Below are 24395 nucleotides of genomic sequence, written 5' to 3' on the forward strand. Positions count from 1 at the left end.
TATCTCAGCAGAATATCTATGTCTCCACTTCCCCTCTTCTAATAGGAGAATATTTCTATGGACACAAAGCAGAAATCCAATTTAAAAAACCATGCACGAAGCCAGGTGAATTTCTGCTTAAGAGACTTTCCTCTCAAGCTCAGTGAATGAAAACTCAGAAAAAGTGGTCCTTCTCCTTCAGCAAACGGGAGGCATCCTGATTGTGTGTGTGTGTGTGTGTGTGTGTGTGTGTGTGTGTGTGTGTGTGTGTGTGTATAAATCAAATATAATCGTCTGGGTTGTGTACAGATTTTTTTTAATGTCACTGTAATTTCATGGGGATGAGCCAACATTTAAAGTAATTTGAATCTAGTGTTCTCAGTCTCAGTCTCTTTTGGTGGAGGAGGTGAAAGGGGAGAGTAAAGGAGGAAAGAGGTAAATGAAACAAAGAACTAAGAATACTGCTAGGGAAAGGCAAGACGTTAATTTTGTTCCTCATTGCATCACAACAAATTAGGGACTGGCTTTCCCCCGATGTCTTATCGAGCACTGAGTTGCAGAAGAAGAGGCGACAACCCATTTCTCACTGAGATTGTGGCTGTACGTGGCATCTTATAGACACAAATCATTTACACTGATCAAACACTCTAGCAGCAGGCCATAATTCTCCTGTTTTGAGAGACAAGAAAACAGGAGTTCAAAGAGGATGTATAACTTGACAAAATTCAGAGGACCAGTAAACTAAAGAGGATGAATTCAAACTCAGATCTGAATGCAGAGTCTGCTCTTCCCAATCCCAGGACTGGAAAATCCTTAACACACAGGCTCCCCAGCTCCCCTGCAGTGTTCCTGGCGCCAAGCATTTCCCATGGTAATGTTAGCCAGTTCTCACAGACACAGCGCTCTGTGCAGCCAATGACCTCCATCGGACCTTGATCATCTACCTGCCACGCCCACTAGGCTTCACCATACAGGCAGGAGAGCTGGCTTTCAAGTGCATACAAAGCCACCCCCGGTCTAACCTGGGCTCTTCTGTGGCTTCTCCAGCCTAAAGGCAGCCATGAAACTGCTCACAGTCTGTACATGAGCCACACTACCTCTCTCCATCTGTCTCCCCACCTATACTACTACTTAGCTATGACCATTTTGAAAATCTTGGAAACAAATTTTTAAAAACAGAAAAGAAAGGATTCTGGAACAAGTGCTTAATACTTACAATTTTAAATGACAAGTTACAAATTGAGTATTGACAAACAGAATCTTCCTTTCTAAATGTCAGTTTTAAGCATTTAAATATATAATAGCAAAAAATTCTCACAAAATTAACAAAAACATAAACAATAAACTGGAATAAATTCAAAAATAATGCCCATGTTCTAAATGGAGAAACTTCAGGACTATACTGAGTGTTAAAGTAAGAGGTATGAATGTAGAGACATAAACATATTGCATGGAGGAAAGCAGTTTTGTAGAGATGTAAGTTCTCCTAAGAATAATTCAAAACTTACTAAAAACTCCCATGAAAATTCCATTCTGATTTTTTTAACTTGAACAAAATATTTTGGAACCCTTCAGGAATAATAAAGTCATAATAGTAGACAAGAAAATTTGGGATGGATGAAAAGAATAAAAAAAAAAATCAGATTGCCAGTGATTAAATAAATTTTTACAATATGTAAGATATGGTGCTGGAGTAAGGAAGGGAGATTGACAGAAAGGAACCATGAGTTCAAAAAGAGACTCTAGTGTATGTAATTATTTTGTACAGATGGGATTTCAAATCAAAGAGAAAAGTATGAATTCAATAATTGTCCTGGGACAATCAGAATCACCTAGAAAGAATAAATTCTATTCCTGTCATAATGACCACAAGATAAATTGCACATAGTGATGTAAATATTAAAAAGTACTAATAACAGCAAATACAACCCTTTGCTCTTATTAACTCAACTTCTCCTCACTATAACAAGTACTATTATAATCACCACCTTAGAGATTAAAAAAACTTACAGAAGAGATTTATTCCATTATAAGGAAGTATTTCTAAGAATGTCAAAGATAAAACCCACAAGGAAGACATTTACTATCTTAAGAGTAGTTTGAGCCACAACAAGAATAAAAAACTTTCTGAACAAAATGAAAGGAAAGAAATGACAAGAAAAAGCTCTGTGATACATGTTGATGAAGTCACGAAGTAAATTTTCATAACATACAAAGAGCTGTCACAAAGCAACAAGAATCTCCCTCACTTAAATGTTTGCAAAGGACAAAATGAATCATTCATTTTAAAAAATTCAAAAGGCTAATGAGTGAAAAAAGCTCAAAATTTCACTGGTCATCAAATGCAAACTAAAACGATGAAAAAGCACTTTTGCTTATCATATTGGCGAATATTTTTAAGATATTCTAGTTAGTGTCCATCTGTTGGAGAACAAATCATGAGCGACTTTTTCAGAGGATGACATATCAATGGATATGTAAACTCTGAAAAACGTACATACACACTGACACAACTCCACTTCTAGGAATCGTTTCCTTTAGAAAAAAAACAATCAGTCCAAACAGATGTATCCATCAGGGCATTTACACAGCACTGTTTACAAAGGTGGGAAGAAAAACTTAAGTGAAATAATATCCAGCGATAGAGAATTGGTTACATAAGTAATTGTGCATTTTTTCATTCCCCAATGGAGAAGGAATTTCTAGAGTCACTTGAAAGGAGTCTGTGATGAATGTAAGTGTCACATCCAGGGACTAAATTTCCAGAAGCCTTAACTAAAGGAATATACATACAAGATCACTGGAATGTCTGTACAAGAAGGATGCAAGTCAAACATTCTTTCTGACAGTGGAAAGTGGAGAAAACTTAACTGTCCACCATTAAGACAATGTTACTGTAAATCAAGGCGAGCTGCGGGCGCTGAGGGAGCCGGCGTTTCGCCGTGGTCCAGGGCCTTGTCCACAGCACTCTCCCACCAAATGTGTCCATGGACAAGAGACGACACCCGCACATCAGGAGACCCCTCCAATCTATCTGAAAGGACCGGGTGAGTCTGGAGTAGGAGGACGTCTATGATATACCCCTGAGTGAATAAAGCGAGCTGCAGAAAAACATATAGTATGGTCTCATTTTTAAATAAAGCATATATACACACACCTATACATTGATTTCTCATATGTGTATATATATGTATCTCATAGGCATAAAGGTCATGAAATATATATACCAAATTTTCCACAGCTTTTACTCTCAGGAAATAATGGGAAGTGAGTTAGGGGCCTTCCTGTACCACCACAGTTCTCTTTTCAGTATTTCAGTTAAGTATACTTGGAATTTAAATGTTTATTTAAGTCCGAAGTAAAATGGACGATGCATTCCTTAAGACAGAATGCTACACTGGTCATTAAAAATCATGCCAGGGGAGATAGAATATTGTAGAAAAACATGTAATAAGCCGAATGGAAAATGGAGATTTCCGCACAGTAAACGGGGACAGAGTGCTCACTGGTTTTTATGACAGAGCTGATACACACTGACGAAAAGAACAGAAAATAAATGTTAAATTGTTAATTTTTATCTCTGAGTAGCGGGAACAGGATAGACTCTTTTGCCCCTTTTTTCAGACTTATTATATTAAATGCAAATTATTTTTCATCTGAAAAAATCATTTTTAGGCGTGTAGTACCACGCATTGGGGAATAATACATGAATACTTACAGAAACAAGTAACTAGGAGACACCGCAGCAGCGCTACACAATGTAGAACGGGCGATCCTGATTAACATCGTGCAGTTACATAAGGACCCACAAAGTGAGAGCACCTGCTGTAACAGGGCGTCGCCCCCTTCTATTTGTCAGTTGTGTCTTCAGGTCTGAGGCAGTTCTGAGCACGGCCAGTGTCAGTGCTGGTGTCTGGATGGATGCTGCTGGAGGTGAGGGCACCTGCAAGTGGAGAGGAAGAACAGAAATCATCCTCTGCCTTTTCTGTCTTGTTTCTTTGTTACTTTAAAAGAGAGGAATAAATAAGATAAACTGTGTATCTTCCCTACAGAAATTTCAGTAATGAAACCGTTTTTAAAGTCTTCACAGCTTATATTCTGCCTATAACTGTCTTTTCAACAAAGCATCATATTTATTAAATGTGAATTGACTCAGTTAATTAACTCCCTGTTGAAACATTCTAGTAAAGAACATGAAATGCCGTATGTAAAAGATCCACACCTGCAGTGACTAGCACAGCTGTCTTGACGGCAGTGCATTCAGCCCGCACCATCCTGTGGTCCTGAGCTCCTGATGCTGGTAAGAGAGCACGCTGCCGCCTCAGATGGAGAGATACTGTGAAAGAGTTTGAACTCTACAGTACTGACAAAACATAACTGACAAATCCCAGGTTCCTTTGAGGCTGTCATTTTCTGTTTCTGGCCAACCCCCGTCAATGAGCAGAACCACCCCATTCCCGAGCCATGGGAATCATGTGGGAAGCAGTTTTGGAGAAATTTCCAGGTATAGAATGTAACAAACTATACATAGATCTCTGAAAAAAGAAAAGATGCAATATTCTGATTTTGGAAGAAACTCAAAATATTCTCCTAAGCCTTAGTAGCTGGAAAGGCTGGGCATCTCCTAAGCCACTTATTTATTTCGCAGCCAGTGAGCATCTCCCACAAACCCTGTTTCCCTGTGTCTGCTGGGAGCCTCAGGCACACTGTTGCTGTCGATCTTATAAGTCACAAGGCAGACGCGTGTCTCTCATGCCTGCAACCCTCACACAGGCTTGCCTCCTAGCCTCACTGTCTGAACTTGGCCCCATTTTCTCACCTGTTTATTTGGTATCTGTTCTTCTGTAAGCTGCCTGAAATGCTTTTTGGAACATGTCAGAAGATTCAGTGGGTAGATAAATGGACAGATGGACAGGTGAGAAATGGGCAGACAGACAGAGTGACTCCAAGAAAAGGGGAACAAAGAAAATTTCCTATGCAGAACCCTCTTCTAGTCAGGGAAGAAAACCACCACGGAGAAGTGTGAAGAGGCAGGTGGCTTAGGACTGTTTCCTGGATTCCATGAAAAGTCCCACCAAGAGAGAGGGTAGAATTATAAATAATAAAAGAAAAAAGCATGCATGCTTGAAAAATATATCTACAATATGTACTTTCTAAAGAATAGATTCAAATCAGCACGGCCCAATAACACAATCCTTGGGTATTTACAGAAGTGAGAATCCCATCTCCAAACCACAAGGCATCCCTTCGGAGCACTAAGAGTCTACACGGGACGGTCTTAAAGCCGTAATCACAAAAGCTATGCTATCCTGCCCTTACGAGGAATGAGCAGCTGTGCTCGGGCTGCCCACGCGCCATTTACACCCCACAGCACCTCTAAGGGGGAGGGACGCCTAGCAAGCCCGTCTTTGCAGGACAGCAAACAAGTCCGGGAGAAGCTAAGCTGACCTAACATTTCTCCATCTCTCAGGACTGGTCACTCCAGAGCAGGACTCGAACTCGGACCCACGTGTGTAATCACGTTACTACCGTGCTTTGTGTGCTTTTTGTGTGTATAATACATTTGTTTCTGGCATGAAAGGATATTTAATAAATGATCGGTTGTCCTGTCTATCTCATTAGCTCACAATCAATGTTTATAGTGTTGAATTGTACTCTTTTTCCCTGGAGAAAGGAATGGAACGAGCGGGTGTTAGAATGAGGTGGGGCTCCATTCTTTATCTGGTACCTCATCTCATCCAAGTCCCCAACCAGGGAGAAGGAGCAAATGTTCTCTTCATCTTTTAAAGAGAGGGCTCCACTGATGGTGACTTAACTCCAAAACCAAGTCTGGGGAAAGGGCACATTCAGCAACCAGAGCAGTATCACCTGTAGGAAGGCGAAAACAGCTCACGGGAGGGCTCAGGGGGTCAGCCTGATTTAATTTCAATCGATAAAACAGCAACACACTCTAAAAATACTAGCATGCAATCGATTGGCTCTTTCTGGACATCTAGCAATTTTCCACAGCCCACATGTAAAATGATCGTGAACCAGTGAAAGGTAGTGTCTACAGACAAGAAAAATCAATGCCACAGGTAGACTGAAACCCAGGCTGGAGGAAAGGAAGAGAAAGGGCATAGTAAAGAAGTGGGGAAAGGCTGGGGAAATAAAATCATCACAAGGACTCTCAAGCATCATCCAACAATCATACAATCATTCAAGAGAGAGAGAGAGTTACTGAGGTCCTATTCTGTGCAAGATTGTAGAGCGGGTGAAGCAAGTGCGCAGTGACCATTGTGGCAGCAAGTGGCGGGGCTCAAATACACTTCTGATTCTGGTACCTTGCACACTTGTCCTCAGTATAAAGGCAAAAAACAAAAAGTAAAATAAAACTCTGTAAACTCAAAGCATTGTTGAGAAAAAAATTAAAGAAGACCTAAATAACTGGACAGACACACCACGCATATTCCTGGATCAGAAGTCAGAGCTCTTGGAATGGCAGTGCTCCTCAAAGCGATCCGTATATTCAACGTGGTCTCGATCACAATCCCAGCGGGCTTCTCTGCAGAAACTGACTAGCTGCTGCTACAATTCATATGGGAATTCAAGGGTCTCAGTAACCAAATCGTACTTGAAAAAGAAGAACAATTTAAGAGGACTTGTAATTCTCAATTTCAATCCTTACAACTGTATCTCCAGGTGAGATTAGAGGCCATTGTGAAGTTATTACTGTGTTTATCCTTATTTTCTAAATTCTCTACAATGAATATAACTGTTACAATAAAAAGAATAAAAAGTAAAGTTTCTTTTAAAATATACACACCGATTCACTCATTGGGAAAAAAATATTTTAACTATAAAGAGGTAAACAAATATCTAGTGAAAAAGGACTACTTAAAAACAAGAGTGTATTTACATTTTTAAGAAATTGAAAACTGAAAAGCACAAACACATCAAGTTTCTAGGGAGACCGATGCAACAAATTAAGTTATTTTCAAAAATTCTAATTGAACAATGAAAACTCAAGAAAGGGAAAATTGTGATTGACACCCAAGTGCAAACACATGGAAAGCAAAGGCCTAGAAATCACAGTTCCTTTAACTCTGATACTAACACAAGAGAAGAGGAAATTCCTCACTAAGGGGACAGTGGAATCCCATGCATAAGACAGCATACACAGTACAAACTGCACTAGAATCTGAGGTGATTTTCTTAGAAGAATTCCAAAGTTACAACATTGCTGAAAAACTATAAAAACACTGACAGACAGAATAAAACACACAGTCATATATATTATATAGAAACATATGAAGTCTACTCCCATGTTGCATAGAAATACAAATATATTTGTTCATTTATGGGCACTGAATATTTTATCCCAGGTAGAATATTTCAACTAAAACAAATAATCAATTATACACTCCTCTTGTCAAATCTACTTGATAAGTTACTCTGCTATGTAACCATAATTTGTCTAACATAGATCTAAAATTAGTGAAAAAGATCTTTGTATGGTTTCTTGAACTCTTCTCAAATTTCCAAACTTAATTTTAAAATAGATCTGAGCAGTATTTCTATATTAACTTTTCCCCCGTGAAATGAACAACACAGTCTGTTGTCAAAATTCTGTCCTTAGAATGATTCACAATCACCGTATCCTAACAAATCTGCTGGACAGCAAGGCACTATCCAGACACTGTGACCAAACAAATGAAACACAAGGAAGACAGTGACCCTATTCTGGAGGGCTTACCGTATGTTTCAACACCGGGTATTTATTTGATTGTTTTGATTGGTTAGCAAAATAAAATCAATCAAGTACTTTCTGCTTTGAGCATTCAGTAAGTCATGACTCTGTTGTTAGTGTCATGAGAAGGAAAGACTTAAGCATGACTTGATTAGGTCAATTAGCAAAAGCCATCACTGGGGAGTGAGTAATAAAGAAGTTAACTGATAGCAATGCTTCTGCCTACAAGAGACCTAAAATAAACCTACACTGATCTCTTTAAGGAAATGAGGAGATGAAGCCCCAATGAGAAAAAAAAAACTAACAAGAAATCAAAAAAGTAAAGACTTTTTCATTAACGGTTCCAGGAAGGAGTGGAGCATGGTGGTGAAGATCACAGATACTTGGGACAAACATGAGGGTCTGAATTCCAACAGCACTGTGTAGCTTTGACACTGATAAGTCAGTGAAATTTTCTGAATCTCAGTCTCCTATCCATAGACTGGGGACAACAACAGCACCCGTCTCCTAGAACGGTCCTAATAATTAAGTTATTTTATATATAAAAGGTTAAATAAAATACCTCAGATATTAAATATTACCACAAAAGCACAAGGAAAAAAGAAAACAGAGATAAATTGGAGTTCATCAAAATTAAAAACTTTGCTTCAAATGACACCATACAGAAAGTGAAAAAACAACACACAGGAGAAAATTTTTTCAAATCATTTATCTGATAAGGAATTTGTATGTATAAAAAAAAAAGGACCTCCTACAACTCAACAATAAAAAGGCAACTCAATTAAAAAATGAATAGAGTATCTGAAAAGTATTTTTCAAGGAAAATATACAAATGGCCAACAAGCACAAAGAAACGATGTTCAATATCATTAGCTGTAAGGGAAATCAAGTCAAAACCACTAGGAGAAACCGCTTCACACTCACTACAATAGGTTATAATCAAAAAAATAGTAACAAGCACTAATGAGGACACAGAAGATGCAGAGGTCGCAGCCGTTGCTGGTGAGGATGTAACACAGCCTGGCCACTTTGGAAAAACGCCTGGCAGGTCCTTAGAGAGTTGAACATTTGGTTTCTGAATGACCAGGCAATTTTGCTTCCTGAGCACACACGTAAGAGAACTGAAAACAAATGTTCATATAAAAACTCCTACAGGAATATTCACGGCGCCATTACTCATCACAGCCAAAAAGCAGAAACAACACAAATGTCTATCACGTGATGAATGGGTAAACAGAGGGGCCCAGCCATACAGTGGAATATTATTCAGCAATAGCAAGGCATAGAGTACTGACCCAGGCCACAACTTGGACAAATATTGAAAACGTTACTCAGTGTGAAAGAATTCAGTCACAATAGATGCTTCCACTTACATGAAGTAACTCGATTTACATGAAATTTCCAGCACAAGCAAATCCACAGAGAGAGAAAAGTGGCTTTCTGAGGCTGTGGGAGGATGGGGAAGATGGGAATGTCTGCATATGCGTAAGGGGCTTCCTGTTGGGGGGATGAAAATTTTCTAAGATTGACTGGGATGAACAATTCTGGGCATAGAGTAAAAACCACCGTACATTTTAATGGGTGAATTGTTATTAAAACTGGTAAGAAAAAAAGCACCTCCAGCCAGTTACCTTCCCATAGTAAATGCAAATTGCTAAATTTTATTACAGGAAGAAGAAACTGCCCTCAGCATGAAAGCAGGAGTTCAGCAAATGTGAGTTAACAGAAATTGGAAAAGAGCATTTCACTTGAAACAATTGATGAGTGTACACAAATTATTAAGACATGACAAGGAAAATCAGATTGACATCACGAAGAAGCATTCTGCTTCAAATGCAGATCAAGGATTCGGCAAGCCCAGCTGCTACAAATGACCAGAGAAGAAACCTGGTTCTTTAAACAAGCGCCAGAGCCAACAAGGAAATAATGGTGAGGAAAGCAGGCGGCCGAAAATCTGGAACAGTTTCCTACTAATACTTTCTCCACTGAAAATTCAAAAACAAAATGAAAGTGATGTGATGTTGTGTTGACCTCACGTGAATGGGCTTCCTCCGGTGCTCGACAGTTTTGTAACCCCGAATGAGAGACTCAGGAGAATCATCATGGCTCCTGGGAGTCACCAAATGACTGCCCACCAGCTCGCTGACCACCATCACATCTGCCAGGGTTGAATTGCAGAGAAGAGACCAACTTCTGAAAGGCACAGGAAATATAGACAAGGGAAGAAAAGGCTGCAGTCAGTCCTGGGACAGAGGCCTTGTGAGCAGAGGCCAGAAGTCTGCAGGTGAACATGAGTGGCCCTGGGGCAGAAAGGGACCACGGGGGAGCAGACCTCAATTCTCTTCTCTCTCTCCCTCGGGTAGGAGAGATAAAGTCTGCATCCTTCTCACCTGGAACTGTGGGTTCTGGCTGGCAGAAGTCTTACCAACATGGAATGAATTACTCAAGACTGTGGAAAAAGGAAAGAAAGCGAGAGGGATTAGGGAGCCAACTCCAAGAACCTCTCAAATGCTCCCATATTTATTGTGTATAATCAAAGGAAATAGTCTTTAACAGTTGTGTGTTAGTAAGGAGGAACTTCGTGAATGATGGGATGAGGCAGAGATTGTAGAATCCGCAATGAGTAAAAAGGCTTAGTTTACCTTTAGGGGAGACATGGGGAGAGGGGAACAAGATAAATTCTTTAGATATCTTCATTACAAAGCAGACCACCAGATCAGCCAGGTCCCTGTTTTGGGAATAATGTACTATCTAACAGCAAGCACGCCCAGCATTTATAGATGAGTGCCTGGGTCATTTCTGTGCAGAAATATTCCACGCAGGTCCGCACAGGTAGAAGTGCCACAACGTGCTCAGAAATTATACCGTCAGCACCCCTGGGCTCCCATGGACTGGTTTCACATTAACCAAACTCATGAGAGACTGATGCAAGAAAACCAGAAATTTAATTTATTAATGTAACAGGAGATGTGAAACTACAAACCAGACTGAAATATCAGAGTTCAACCATGAGTACAGATTCTCCTCAACAGCCCAATCACAGGCAGGCAGTCACATGACAAGAGTGGACAGAAACACAGCAGGAAGGGTTTCTAGATTAACTGAATGGACTAAATTTCTGTTATACGAAAAGATCTGCTGCCCAGAAGACATTTAACGCCAATCACAGTGCACTGTCCGTGGACTGTGGCTGAGACACGACTGTGAGCACCTGTGTAACTCTCCTTTCCCTGTCCTTTCTGGGCTAAGTGATGCACAGAGGTACAGATATCCAGGGATGCAGATACCTCTAAACACCCAAAGCCCATCCCTGGGAGCCTGGAAACCAGACAGCCAGGGTTTAAATACCAGCTCTGTCACTTACTAGCTCTGTGACTTTGGCCAACTTACTTACTCTATTCGTGCCTCAATTTCCACATTGTAAACCTGGGATAACTATCAAACCTTCCTTACTCACTTGTTGTGAAGATTGAAGGATTCATTTCTGTAAAACGCTCAGAAAAGAATGTAGCACATTTTTGGTGCTCAACAAATGTGAATTTAATAAGAAAGTGATTTACAAATCTCCCTTCTAATCATCTTCTGTGTTTCATGGCTAGTCTGAGTCCCAAAGGTAATCCTTATTTCCCCTCTTATATACTCTTGGGGAGCACCCTTCTGTTGCATCCCACCACCTGTTTAAACTGACGGAAGGGATGCCTCCTCCACAATCTGGTCCATGGAGAGTGTTTTTCCCTTCACACCCCTGACCCCTGGACAACGGCTAGCCCTCCTCACACTAACAGATTGAGGTGTGAGTCCGGATCTACAAGCAGGGCATATGAAACCTTTCCTTTCCCTCCAGTGTTGGCCACCATTGGGAAGCACCCGGGATGCTCAGCTCCATGGCAGGCAGCCCTGTGCATGATGGGGCAGATCCTCTTAAGGGAAGGCTCACTGTGGCCCAGAGCTAACTGGGACTGCATGAGTCTATAGTTCTGGGGCACAGTATCATGACACGCATTTTCCCACAGCCCTGAAGTTCATGGAGAACGTGGCTTCATCAGTAATACAGGAGCCATTTATTGCCTGCCTGTTCTTCTGTGTCATCTCTCAGTTGGCTGCTGGAGAAAACATGTGTATATGTATTGGGTCCCATTAAGCCCCAATATATATGAAGTAACAAAAAATTCTGTGGCTTAACATTGGTTCAGGGCGACTGTGTAACTGTCCTGACCCTGCTGATGCTAAATTATGGGTATAGGAACTATGGAACCTCCTCAAATATCTTTCAGCATAAAACCAGCTTTTCTTATTTTCCTGTTTCTTAGTAACTGCCAAAGACTGTAAAATGATGGCTTCATACAAAACAGGAGCTAAACTTTATGAGCCCTTTGCCATTCCCACTGTGCTAAACACTTTACATAATTTCTAATTCTCACAATTCTGCAAAGCAGATACGAGCGTCCCCATCTCACAGACGAGGGAAAAACTCAGAGCAAACTAATTCAGGCTCACGTGGCTCAGTGGCAGCACGTGCACGCAAACCCAAGACAAAAAACTACACCCCTTCTTATATGTACAAAATCACCTCCCAACAAATGATACACAGCTGCTGGGTCAATACTCAGGGAACTCAGTACACTTTCCAGCTTTAAGGTGCTCCAGAGGCCGCTCTTAGCTGCTTTATAAAATTCCGGCTCACTGGTTGCTAACACTGGAAGAAAAGACCGATTTTGCCATTGTTTGCACAGCAAGTCTGAAATGTTCACAGCGAGATGACAGAATAAGTCTAAGACATAAGCAGAATAATTTTTCCAGGTAGACAGACATAATGGACATTGTGCTATTCTGAAGCACTAAGCAACGGAATCAAAACAAAATAACATTTGTTAAACCTTCTTTTGCAAAAGGAATATTAAGACTGTTAGAAGGTGCAACAGCACCACCTATGGCTAAATACACCTTCCAGGTTGCTGGGAAAGATGCAACACAAAAATTGCCTGTTGGATCAGAAAGAAGAATCAGATAATTATATCTTATTTAGCACATACTGCACTTTGCTTCGGGGAAGGGAGGTGTATTCAGTATTTAATCTGACATTGCTAATACTCCTGAATATAAACAAAAGACACAGGCTCATGTAAACTTCTTAGTAGAGGAAAGAATCCAGTCCAGCCACTTCATTTTACAGGAGGGGAGACTGAGATCTGGGATCTGTCCTCCTGGCAATCAGCAGCAAATCTCTCCTAGGCCTCATGTCTTGCACTGTAGCAAAAACCAACAGATCTGTTCTAGGCCTATATTCATAAAAGTCACGTCTGTATTTTTCCAACAGTAATTAATCTAGGTATCTTGCAAAATACTTCTCAAAGAGCCAGGAAAGCATACAAGTGTATTGAAATTCAAAAACATTTATTTGCACATTAAAACAGCATGAGATTTATTCTATTAATAAAAGTGACATGTCAAATCAATATTTTGATATTTTAAAACCTATTAAGAGTGCAGAAAAATAAATCAAAATTTTCTTTAATCACAAAAGAGAGAAGCTTATTCCCTGAAAATGATCAATGTAGATTTTTCTAAACTTAATGATTCTGGTCAGATTCCTACGAATTTAAATGTCTGAGTGGATGGTTACACGGCAACATGAATTCTGAGTTGTAACAACACACATTCTGTGTAAATAATATTCAAGGCCGTCTGCTTAAGGTGATTTAACTAGTCACTGTCTCACTAGAATGATAAAGATTTCATTAAAACTTCATACTGCACACACACACACAAAACCCTGAATCCTTGTTACTTTAAGCCATATTCATATATTCATAAATATGCATATTGAATATGCATCAGAAACAAGCCACCCTCTTTAGTATTCAGAGTTGATCCTTCTAAACTATCTGTCCTTGTGACAGCATATTTTTACTAAGCAGCTCTTGGGTGCTTCATATACAAGGCGTCCACATCTCACAGTCAAACAAGGTAAAGGGCATCACTCAAATTTCACAAATGAGGAAATGTACTTAAGCCATGAAAACAACTTACATATTCATCATCAGGAAAGAAAAGATTAAAGATTTTACTTACAATATTCACTGACAAAACTTTCCTCCATACTAAGACTACATAGAAACAATTCAGTCTTTGTAAATTTTTCTGTCAATAAGCACCACTAGAGAAAAACAAGCAACATCATTAGAAATGGTTGGACTTTCAAAGTCCACTCCAATTTTGCAGTATAATCATTTTTAATGTTTTGATTTTAGTGTTTACAGAGCACTAAAATAAAAAAAAATATAAAGTTTTTAACTCATTGCCTGAGAAAGCAACATTTGTGAAAATGTACAATTTTAATTTATGCCACTCTGTCTAACATTCTCACTGGTGTCTCTCCTTTGAAGGCTTCATGAAGCTGAGATCGCTAAAATCGGTCATTTATGGACTCACAGGAGTTCGTGAAACCACTCAACTTGGGGCTGATCAGAGGAGCCATTGAGAATGCATCCTGTGCAGCCTGGGTTCCAGCCCTGAGCCTGCCAACGCCAGCTGCGTGAGATTTGGGACAAGCTGCCCCGTCTCTCAACCCCTCAGCTGCAGAAAAGGAGACACTGATACCTACCCATAAACACCTGCTATGAATTAAAACATGAGGAAAGCATTTTAGCCTTAGGTAAGTGTCCACTCAGAGCAAGCTTGGTCATTATGATGATGAGGATTACTTTTAATAAGTTAAGGCAGACCAAAAATTAGAAATCACCATAAAGGAGAAACATTTTATGTCAATGAGCATTTCCTTTTGAATGGATTGCAGAATGTTCCATTGATTTTTTTAATAAATCAAATTTTGTCCACTAATTATAGATTTACAGGTTCATGGACAAGTCTCCAGAAAAAGAATTAGAGGTCACTAACCTCTGCATACAAAGAAAGTAAAGTTTAAAAAAAATCAGGGGGGAGATTATACCTCACTTGAGAGAGTATGTGCTCAGCATGCATGCGGCCCTCAGTTCAGACACCAGTAACTCCATTTAAAAACTTTTTTTTTTAAGAAATGGAGAATTAACTCAAAAAGGTGGAGGAATGCAGAATTTTTTTAGAGAATCAACTCAGATTTAAGATGGGGAAAAAAATATCCATTTCTCACAGGAAATCTTGAGAACTATGTAAACCGGATCTGAGTTGTCTAATCTTTTAACATTATTCATGAATTCATATTACCAAGTCTTAAAACTGCCTGATAACCCACAGGGGTGATCCTGATCATAACAGCTGCCAACACGGATCGACCTCCGGCTACGAATGGTCTGTTCTGCCATCTCTGCCCCTGAGGCCTCACCAGGCTGGGAGCACTAAATTCGGTCATTCATGAGCATCACGTGTAAGTCCTCCCTTTGTGCTTCTCACTCTCTCCTCACCAGACCCTCTGAGGGAAGCACTGTTATCATCTTCCCCAACCGAAGATAAGGCCACTGAGGCACAGAGACTAAACCTGCTCCAGGTCACATCGGCAATAAAGGACGTCTATAATTCTGCTGTTCTATTATTGACAAAGGAATCTGACATATCAATTCAAGGGAGACTGTTAAATAGTCAAGTCTGTCAGGTCTTCACCTCAAAGAGCAGATACTATAGATTCCTGACGTAGGATGAGGCTGCCGCCACATACTGACTCAGCTTGAAATTAATATCCAAGATGAAGCAGCGGATACATGTAAATATTCACGACTGTCAACTACGCTCTCGGGTCTGGGCCCTTCACTGCCTGAACGGGGGTGAAATCCCCACCCGTGTCAGGGAGGGAAGCGCAGCTCTTCCGGGACTCACCCAGGATTCACGGGCTGTTTCCCACCCACAGGCTGTCCTCAACGATTAAAAAGCTCTCAAGAATTTTACACCATGCAAAACTAAAAGACGTTTCTGCAGATGGAGCACTTTCTCAGGCTTAAACCTTTTTTGCCTACACTCAGCATGTGGGAAAATAACACATGACTCTGCAAAGTCTCTGACCCTCACCACTCATAGGAGTAGAATGGCCTCAGCACAAGATGACTCTTCACGGATGAGAACAAAATAAAGCCGCCCCCAACCACAGGCACTCCCACAGACAGCGCTCAGCAGTCTTCTGCACACTCACGGTTGTGCAGCCCTCACCACCATCTATTTCCAGAACACTTCATCATCCTAGAAGAACACCCCTGCCACTAGCAATCACTCCCCAGCCCCCCTCCACCCAACCCCTTGCAACCATCACCTGCCTTCTGCCTCTGCATGTGCCTATTCTGGGCATTTCAGATCACTGAATTCAACAATATGTGGCCGTTTGTGTCTGGTTCCTTTCACTTAACGTGCTGTTATCAAGGCTCGTCCAGGTTGAAGTGGTATCAGCATCTCTCTTTTTTTTTTTTTTTGAAAGTGTTAAAGTTTATTAGAAGGTGGTAAGTACTATCAAAAAGAGTAGAGAGGAGCATAAGTGATTGGGTTTCAAAGGGAAAAGTGCGGGTTGAGCAGTCAGTGTGGACTTCCCAGAGCAGGTGGCCTTTTTCATATTCCCCTATATTTATTTTTTCTTTTTTATTCACTTTTACGTCTGAATAATGTTCCACAACATGGAGATACTACATTCTGTTCATCCATTCAGCAGCTATGTATGGACGAGCTCCAGACGAATGAGTGTAAGAGGTGACTTGGCAGGGATGGCATTTAAGCAAAGGGCAAGATGTGCTTTCAAAAAAAAAAAAAAAGCCAACAAACAGAGGCACAAAGAAATTCAGCGCGTTTCTGAGAAAGTGCATGCTTGCTTCACGATGACTGCCGTGCAGGGCTGGGGGGGGGAGTGACAGGAGACACAATGAGGGAGTAACCTGAGAATATTCCCCATGCAAGCAGCTCAGCCAATTCTCCTCCCTCATCCTGTATTTTAGAGCCATTTTTGATAGGTTTTCTATTTCAAGTAACAGTACTTAGTTACACATCTGATCATCTGCATCAGATCACCTTACCTCCAAGCCACAGAAAGTCATTCACTGACTGGAGCAGCTCCAAGACATAAAGGTGATGGACCAGGGAGTCCTGCAGCATCCCGACCTGCAGGCACAAACCCCCACATGTTCCATGGTGATGTCCGGAAAGTAAAATGCATGGAAATATCTCACTGCTTGTGCACGATATCTGCCCCCAAATTGCCCCAAAATCATGCTGGCAAAGCACTACTGAGCCCTCTCACTACAAAAAAAAAAAAAAAAAAAGAGAGAGAGAGAGAGAACAGAAAAGAAAAGAATAAAGCTAAGAAGGCAAATTTAGGGTTTTCCATTCAAAACCAGCAAACATCACTGCCAGTAACTCAGCTGGAATGGTCCTGACTTCAAAAACCACTGCGCAGTTACATTGCAAACGTGATAGACATATATGTATTCCACGTAGATGATATTACAGTAGGATTTTTCTTTTCGAAATTTCCAGTTGCAACATTAACACAAGAAAGATTATGTTTCAGCTTTAAAAAAATCAATTATTTTCCACTTTCTTAATTTTGAACCTATTATTATTTTATAAAGGGTGCTATGCTGCAAATTATAAACCAACTATTTGGCTTCTGCCAACAAGACCTTTATGACTTCACTATTTCAGAGCAAGATTTAATGATGCTTTGAGAAGTGGGTCCTGGGGCGCTCACTAACAGCTCTTTAAATACTGACAAGGATGTGCTATTTAAGTAATGCAAAGGCTCTAACTCTACATTAACTCAGAAACCAAAGAAACTACACCAAAGCCTTACTTTATCATTTTTAAATTTTGCTATTCTTTTGAATATTAAATTTCTTAAAAGATAAGATTTTTTTTGAGAAACACAGCAGCTGTATTAAATTTCCTCTCACCAAGAAAGCAATCTTTATCAAGAATAAATACCCCTATGGAAATCCAAAAGACGGGACGTTTCTAGCTAAGTGAACATGCAGATCTCAACACAAGACTAAATCCTATCAGATCTCACTCGAACGAGCTCAACAATGTCCTGTGCTACCCTGAAACTTAGCTCTTCTCTTCCAAATATTGGCTGAGCTAAGATCATCACACAATGCAGGGAAGAAGAGAAAAGTCCACCTGGTTGCATCCGTTTTCTTCCAGCCACAAGGTGCCGCTAGGGGGTCCCCGTTAATAAGCTCTCCCCATGAGGAAATCCGGCATCCACACTGCCCCTGCCGTCCCCAAGCAGCCCCGACGCCCCTCTCCCACTGGTGGCCCCCCAGCCTGTCAATGGTCTTCTAATGACCCTCCCAGTTGGTGGCACTCTCCCCCTCTTCCCTGCTTCACACACACACACACAAACACACACACACACACACACACACACACACACACACACACAGCCAGGACAGCCTTCACAAAGCACAAATTTGATTACATCACCCCCACTTCAAACCCTTCAGAGGCTCCCTGGTAGATTTCTAGCCCCACCCCCGATGCTGCTCGCCCAGCCTCACCTCAGTACCCAGGTCCCCAGTGACCTCAGGCGCCCCCTGACCTGCTGCTACTTCCCACTTGCCTCCAAGCCCATTTTGACTGTTTGTCAAGGGAGACTTCCTTCCCTCGAACCTCTACACTTTGGGTTAGGTGCCCCTGCTGTGTTCCTAGAACATTCTACGCTAAGACAACTTCTGACAATGCTAAGCTCTCAAGAAGCAATACATTTTGCTTACTACATTGAGTCCACCCTCTCTCCCCTGGACACTCAGAATTGCATGTGTTATGAATAAATGAATGAAGGGGTGGGTCTCAAAGGGACGGGCAGAGCTGCTCTCGCCCACCCCGACCCCTTCTTTCTGTAGAACATCAGAAGCAAAACCAGGAGTACCTCTCCTGAGGGTCACTTTCTGCTGACACACTTCACTGCCTCTTCTGTGTCAGTTCTAGTAAAAAACCAAGCTCCTCCTTAGCCCTCCATCCCTAGGCCCACTCCAGTGTCCTCCCAAGCAGGGGCACCCTCCACCCTGGACCACACAGTGCACTCTCCCCGAGTCCCCACCCCACAAGCCTCCAGGCCTCTACCCGGGCAGCTCCTGCAACCTGAGTCACCATCTTGATTCCTTCTCCTGGCTGACTCTTACTCTGTCCTCATAACTGAATGTAGAGCACATTTCTTCAAGGAAGCCCTCTCTGATGATGTCCTTTAGCTCTTGGCTGGGCTCCCTCTACAGCAGGACTGCTTGGCGACCAACTGGTGTTTGTCCACCTGCTCCTCGGAGACCATGACCTCTTGGAGGCCACGTAGGAAAAAGGAGTGAGACAACAAGAGGGGTGGGAAGAACAAAAAGCAAAATCACAGCCCAAGTCCCAGATTCAAGGATTCTGTCTCAGAAGAAAAGAATAAAATGTTTCATACGTATGTCATTTGGCTATGAGTTTTGTGGCTCATGGAAAGCAAGAGGTTGGTGTTCTAGTCTAAAATCCAAGTTACATGCAAAGAAATGTACATATTCATATCCAAAGGAAACCAGAGCTGCTCAACAACAGTTTGCAGTTAAAATCAAAGGAACTTTGATAAAGGCAATCTCTCTCTCTCTCTCTCTCTCTTTTTTTTTTTTGTATCATATAGTTGTAGAAGTATTTGTGTAACTAAGTGATGGCTACAGCCTATGATTCTGCACTGGAGTGTTTGGGGCTGAGGAAGCCCAGATTACATGCACTGTGTAAATACAATCACACCAACACACTGACAGGCGCCCTAGTGGCTGAGCTGAAGTTCCAAAGCAGACAACCTTACGTTGCAAGACAGCTCTCATTAGAAAGTAAGGAATGCAATATTCTGTATTCAATTACATACGTTATATGGGCCATTAAGTGATAGTGCATCTTGTCTAATGAAACCCCAAAATAAATTCTTAACGTCGATTTTCTCCATCTGACCCTTCTTTGCTAACTTTGGATATCAAAACCTCACTCCATACGGAAAGCTCAGATCTACGCTGCAGCAGGTTACATCCCGTGGAAGAAAGCCTATCAAGGGAGAACTGGAGAGTTTCCCTTCAGAAGCTGCTAAGTCTGGTTTTGCACCTGTAAGTCATTTGCAACCACGTCATCGTCAAAAGAGTAAGACCTTACCTCTGTGGGGCGAAAATCACTGCGGTGCTTCTGAACCATTAAAGAACACTGAGCTTTGTGAAACAGTCCTGAGGCACTTAAATCGTACTTTTTGTGAAAGGCTCCAAAACTGACCCAATTCACCAATCCAGGTACAACAGGGAGGTACCGGAATTAGTAGATAGAACATGCCCTTGAAGTCTGACAAGGCCCTGCTTGAATCCTGCTACAGCATTGACTAGCCGCTAAACGGACCAATCCCTTAACCCCTCTGAGAAGGCTTCCCAATCTGCAAAAGTGGGCTGCCACCGCCCACCTGGGAGGCACGGATGTGAATGCAACACGCAAGTAGTGAGGCCGACTGCTACCTGACACGAAACCTGGCTAGTTTCCCTCTGCTGCCCTTCTCCCCCTTTAAACTTGCCCTGTTCCCACTGGTAAGGGTCAAGCCCCGGACCAGAATGCCCGATTCTTCTGTGTATCCCCGGATACATGTCTTACCCTTAGGAGGCCAGAAAAAGAACTATCTCCTCCAACGTCACTATCAATGTTCTTAAGAGTCTGGGTTGTTTTAACTCTATTTTGCAGGGAGACTATTCCAGAACTGTCCAACCACCATTCTCCACTTTGGCTTCTCTCCCATCGCCCATCCCTTCTCACCTCAAATCTTCTGTCTGCTGGCCTTTTGTTCGTGGGAAAGAGAGTCCGCTAGGGTGGAGACTCCCTAGGCGTCTGTCCCTCCCTCACAGGTGAGTGTGACTACCTTCTCCCCACTCCCCACTCCGACTCCAGCTACCGAGGAGGTTCCCCTCCTGGAACATGCAGCCTCTGCATCATCCCCAGACGCGCACGCGTGGCCACAACTCTCCCTTCAGATTTCTTCCTGGGTGGCCCTGCCCACCCCCAAGACCCTTAAGGATAAATGCCATTGCTCTGAAAATCCCAAACGCCACTGAGTGACACGCCAAAGCTGCATGGTCTGGGCTTTCCTCCAACACAGGCACAGCCCTGACCCGCCTCAGCCTCAGTCTGCACCTCTCGAGATGAGCTCATCCACCTGCACGGCTGTGAACACCAGCTAAGAATGACGACTCCCAACGTGTATCTCTAGTCCGGCTCCTTCACCTGAGCCCCGGGGCCATAGACCCGAGTGCCTCTTTGAAGTCCTAACTTGGATGACAAATGGAATCTTAAAAATGCCTCATGTCCACCATTTACTCTAGAGTTCGATTCCTGGCAGGTACCTCCCAGGCTCCAGATTTTAGTAACAGACCCAGAACCCACCTAGGTGTTTGAGGTCACATTCAATTTCCCCTGTACCTCCCCCCGGCCCTGCCCTGGAATCAGTCTTATCATTTCTATTGCTTAGCCAGTCTCAAGTCTGGTTCTGCAAGGACCACGGATGGAACCCCACAAGCTGACAGCAAGGTGCAGTGCATCACAGTCCTCCGAAGAGAGCTCCCTTGAGGGGGAGGAATCTCCTGCCTCTGGTCACCTCAGAAGGCACTGGATTCTCACAAAGGAGGCCCAGGAGAAGGGACTCAAGGTTCTCTTGTGGTCTGAACTTTGAAGGTCCCGAAGTTTGGGGGAGTTCCTAGTTAGCAGACACACCTGCCAGTGAGCAGATGAGGATGGGGGAACCCAGGCAAGGCTGTTCTCACTCCGACCCCTGGGCTCTCGGGAGCCACGGGAAAGGCCTATGTTCAGGGCACAGCCCAGCCTTCACAGATCCCAGCCTGCATTTGCCAACCCAGAGAGCCTAGACTGCTACTTGCGATTCTTGTGATCTGTTCCCCCCCAGAATGTGATGGGCTCTTTCAGAACGTCTGGCCTGTCTCAAGCGAGACCAAGTCAGTGAAGGATGAAGTGTCCACAATTGGACCAGGGCATGAAAGGAGAAACAAGGTCTCATGGCCAGCATGACGGTGGTGGCCAAACCCTTCCCCCGGGTGAGATGAACCAGGGTGTGGGTGAGATTGCAAGGTTACTTCACAGCTGAATAGGGTGTTGGAGACTCACTACCGCAAACTAACGACACGGCCGTCAATGGTGGACGTCAGCTGCAACAGACACGGAGTCAGCTATTTACTGCCATCATGGGTTAATAGTAAAGGCTGGTGCAGGGAGGACTGCATGGCTGCTGGAGCAAACCACAGACCCGGCTCTGAATGCCCACTGGCTGGAGCAGAGAGGAAGCTACAGTCCCCTTTAGCGGTCCCTGTGTCCACCAGATCCAAGTGAGCCAGCTACTTAGGAGAAGGCCATGTTGTTCTGATACTCAGAAAAACCAGCCTCGTAAAGGGAAAATAAGAGTGGCATGGAGTTTAGACCCGCTCCTGCCTCTCTATGAAGGCAAAGTTAAGTAAATGGCACCGGGAAAGTGAATGAAAAAACAAAAAACAAAAAACCGGTGACTGCTTCTTCCAACAGCATCCCCTGCAGCTGCTCACCCCCGAGACTGCCACTTTCTCACCAGTGACCGCCGGCCAGGAAGCTCCGTCACGCACGTCACACAGCGACAGCCCTGAACCGCGTGCCAAGCACTTTTGTCTAAAAGCCAGAATCAAGGAAGATGCTGCAGATTTTGACATTCCAAGTTTAAATACTCCTTGAGAAAAATCCCTCAGCAGCCGCCTAAATCAATTCACATCTCACTTCTTCAAAACAATCAAACAAATTTAATAAGGGCGCATTTGTCACCAAACATAAGGAGGACCAAACTGGTTCCTCAAAGCAAGGATTTTAACAGGTATCAAACACCAGTGGGTGATGTGCTAACAAAGCAAAAATTCCAAAAATCTAGAAAATAAAAAAATGACTAGGATAATATATGGATCAAGGCAACTATTAAGTTTTTGCTTTTTAAAGCGATGGGGACAGCACGGAGGACAATCTGGCTATTTCCAATGCAGGGTGTGCACAGTCCACTTTTCAGACGCAACAACATGCTCACAGGGCGGTACAAGATAGAAAGGGAAATAGAAAAAGGAAAAGAGGAACAGCGAAAATTAGAAACACATGAGAACAAAAATAACTGAGAGCAATTACAAGAATTTACGTGAGTTTGGTGAGGACAGGGACGAGGGGACGGTGAGACCCACCCTCACCTATTGTTCCAGGGAAGGCAGGGGCCTGAAGCGAGCGGCGCTGCCGGGGGACCCCAACGTGGTCAGCGCCCCAAACCTAAACTTCACCTAGATGCGTGTAAACAACTTTTGAGCTACAAAATCTGGTCGCATTTCAAGCTGGACAAATTTACTCACTCCCACCAAGAGTAACAGGAGAGAATTAGGCTCTGTTCCTGCACCAAAGCATTGTTTAAAAAAGTAATGACTGTGTAATAGTAAAAGCAACAATGGAGTAAAAGTGACTGGAGGAGAACTTACATGACCCGAGCTCACAGTCCGCGTTATCTCACTGACGTTCAGATGCTGGCTGAGCCCTTATGGTACCAAAACAGACAGACCCACCAGGAGGGAGGTTTAATGCGCTGCTGTATTTTGATGCCGGGAGCCATGCCTGGTACACAAGGTTCTGGGTAAACATTGGTGACAGTGTCAACCACTATGGGCTAAGCACACAACCAGCTACTCCGCCAAATACCAAGGACAGACTTCAAAAGGCAAAAACAAGCTGGCATTCTCTGGTGGGTCTGCAGACTCAGAGCCAAGCAGTTGCTGAGCAAACATGTCACCAGTGCCTCCTGTGACAAAAGAAGGGGCACTGGTCCGGGGGCTGGGGCAGGGCTCCAGGCTTCCACTGCTCACCCACCATTTTGTCCAGGGGGAGATGTTGGTCCCTGCTTACGTTGCACCGATGTACCGACATTGACTGACGCCTGGGGACTCAGCAGGAAGTGACAGGTGACGGGAATGGAGCCAGCCTGGGAGTGGCACGGTGCTGGCATCTGTGTCCTCAGCTTTACCCAGGCCAATACATCTGCCAGCTCATCTACAAGAAGCAGAAGGGGAGAAAGCAGTGTAGATCACGGGGCCCTGTGAGGACAAGTCCTGGTTATGGCCACGACATGCCTCGCCCCTTCCTTAAGATATAGAGGTATGTCCGGGGAGGAAGTGAAAATTCATCCAGAGCCCGCCAGGCACCACAAGCAGGTGGGACTCGGGTCCCCTGTGCCTGTCACTCACAGGACTGGTCTGGACTTTCTTTTTATCAATTTTCTGGCATCTTCTCCTCTAACTTACCAACAACCAGAAAATAGAATCTGATTTTAGACTCACAGAGAATCGCAGAAAACCTCCTCCACATCAGGCCCGGCAGCACGTGCCAGGCCCTCCGACCGTCACCTGTGGGACCGCTATGAGCCCTCTCCAGACTCAAGGCCCGAGGCCGTAGGTCGGGGGGGCACAGATTCCCACACTCTCCCCAGCAAAGGGGGACCACCTCTCGGCAAAGGCATCTCACCTTCTTCTGCCCAAGGGACATCTCGATAGATACACAGGGAAACAGAGCAGAATGTGGGGGGGTAGGCAGCCCAGAAGAGCTCGTCTGCACTTCCAAGGCAAAGTGGGTCCGTTGACCTAATCACAGGGACAAAGTGAGGACGAATCTTTCCCTGCTGTGCCCCATGCTCCGTGACACGCCTTTCCCTGCATAAGGAGCTCAT

At 43.2% G+C, this 24395-nt stretch overlaps 1 protein-coding gene across 1 annotated transcript in view; it reads right to left on the minus strand.

Moving 5' to 3' along the window:
- Window positions 1-24395, minus strand: part of LOC141575159 (uncharacterized) — a 115542-nt gene that overhangs the window by 82321 nt on the left and 8826 nt on the right. The window contains exon 3 of the mRNA XM_074353779.1: window positions 3698-3922. Within this exon, the coding sequence (XP_074209880.1) occupies window positions 3828-3922 (95 nt within the window). The 3' untranslated portion in view covers window positions 3698-3827. The remainder of the gene's footprint in view (window positions 1-3697; window positions 3923-24395) is intronic.

The sequence above is a fragment of the Camelus bactrianus genome, chromosome 26, assembly GCF_048773025.1.
Source record: "Camelus bactrianus isolate YW-2024 breed Bactrian camel chromosome 26, ASM4877302v1, whole genome shotgun sequence".
In the NCBI taxonomy this organism is placed as follows: domain Eukaryota; kingdom Metazoa; phylum Chordata; class Mammalia; order Artiodactyla; family Camelidae; genus Camelus; species Camelus bactrianus.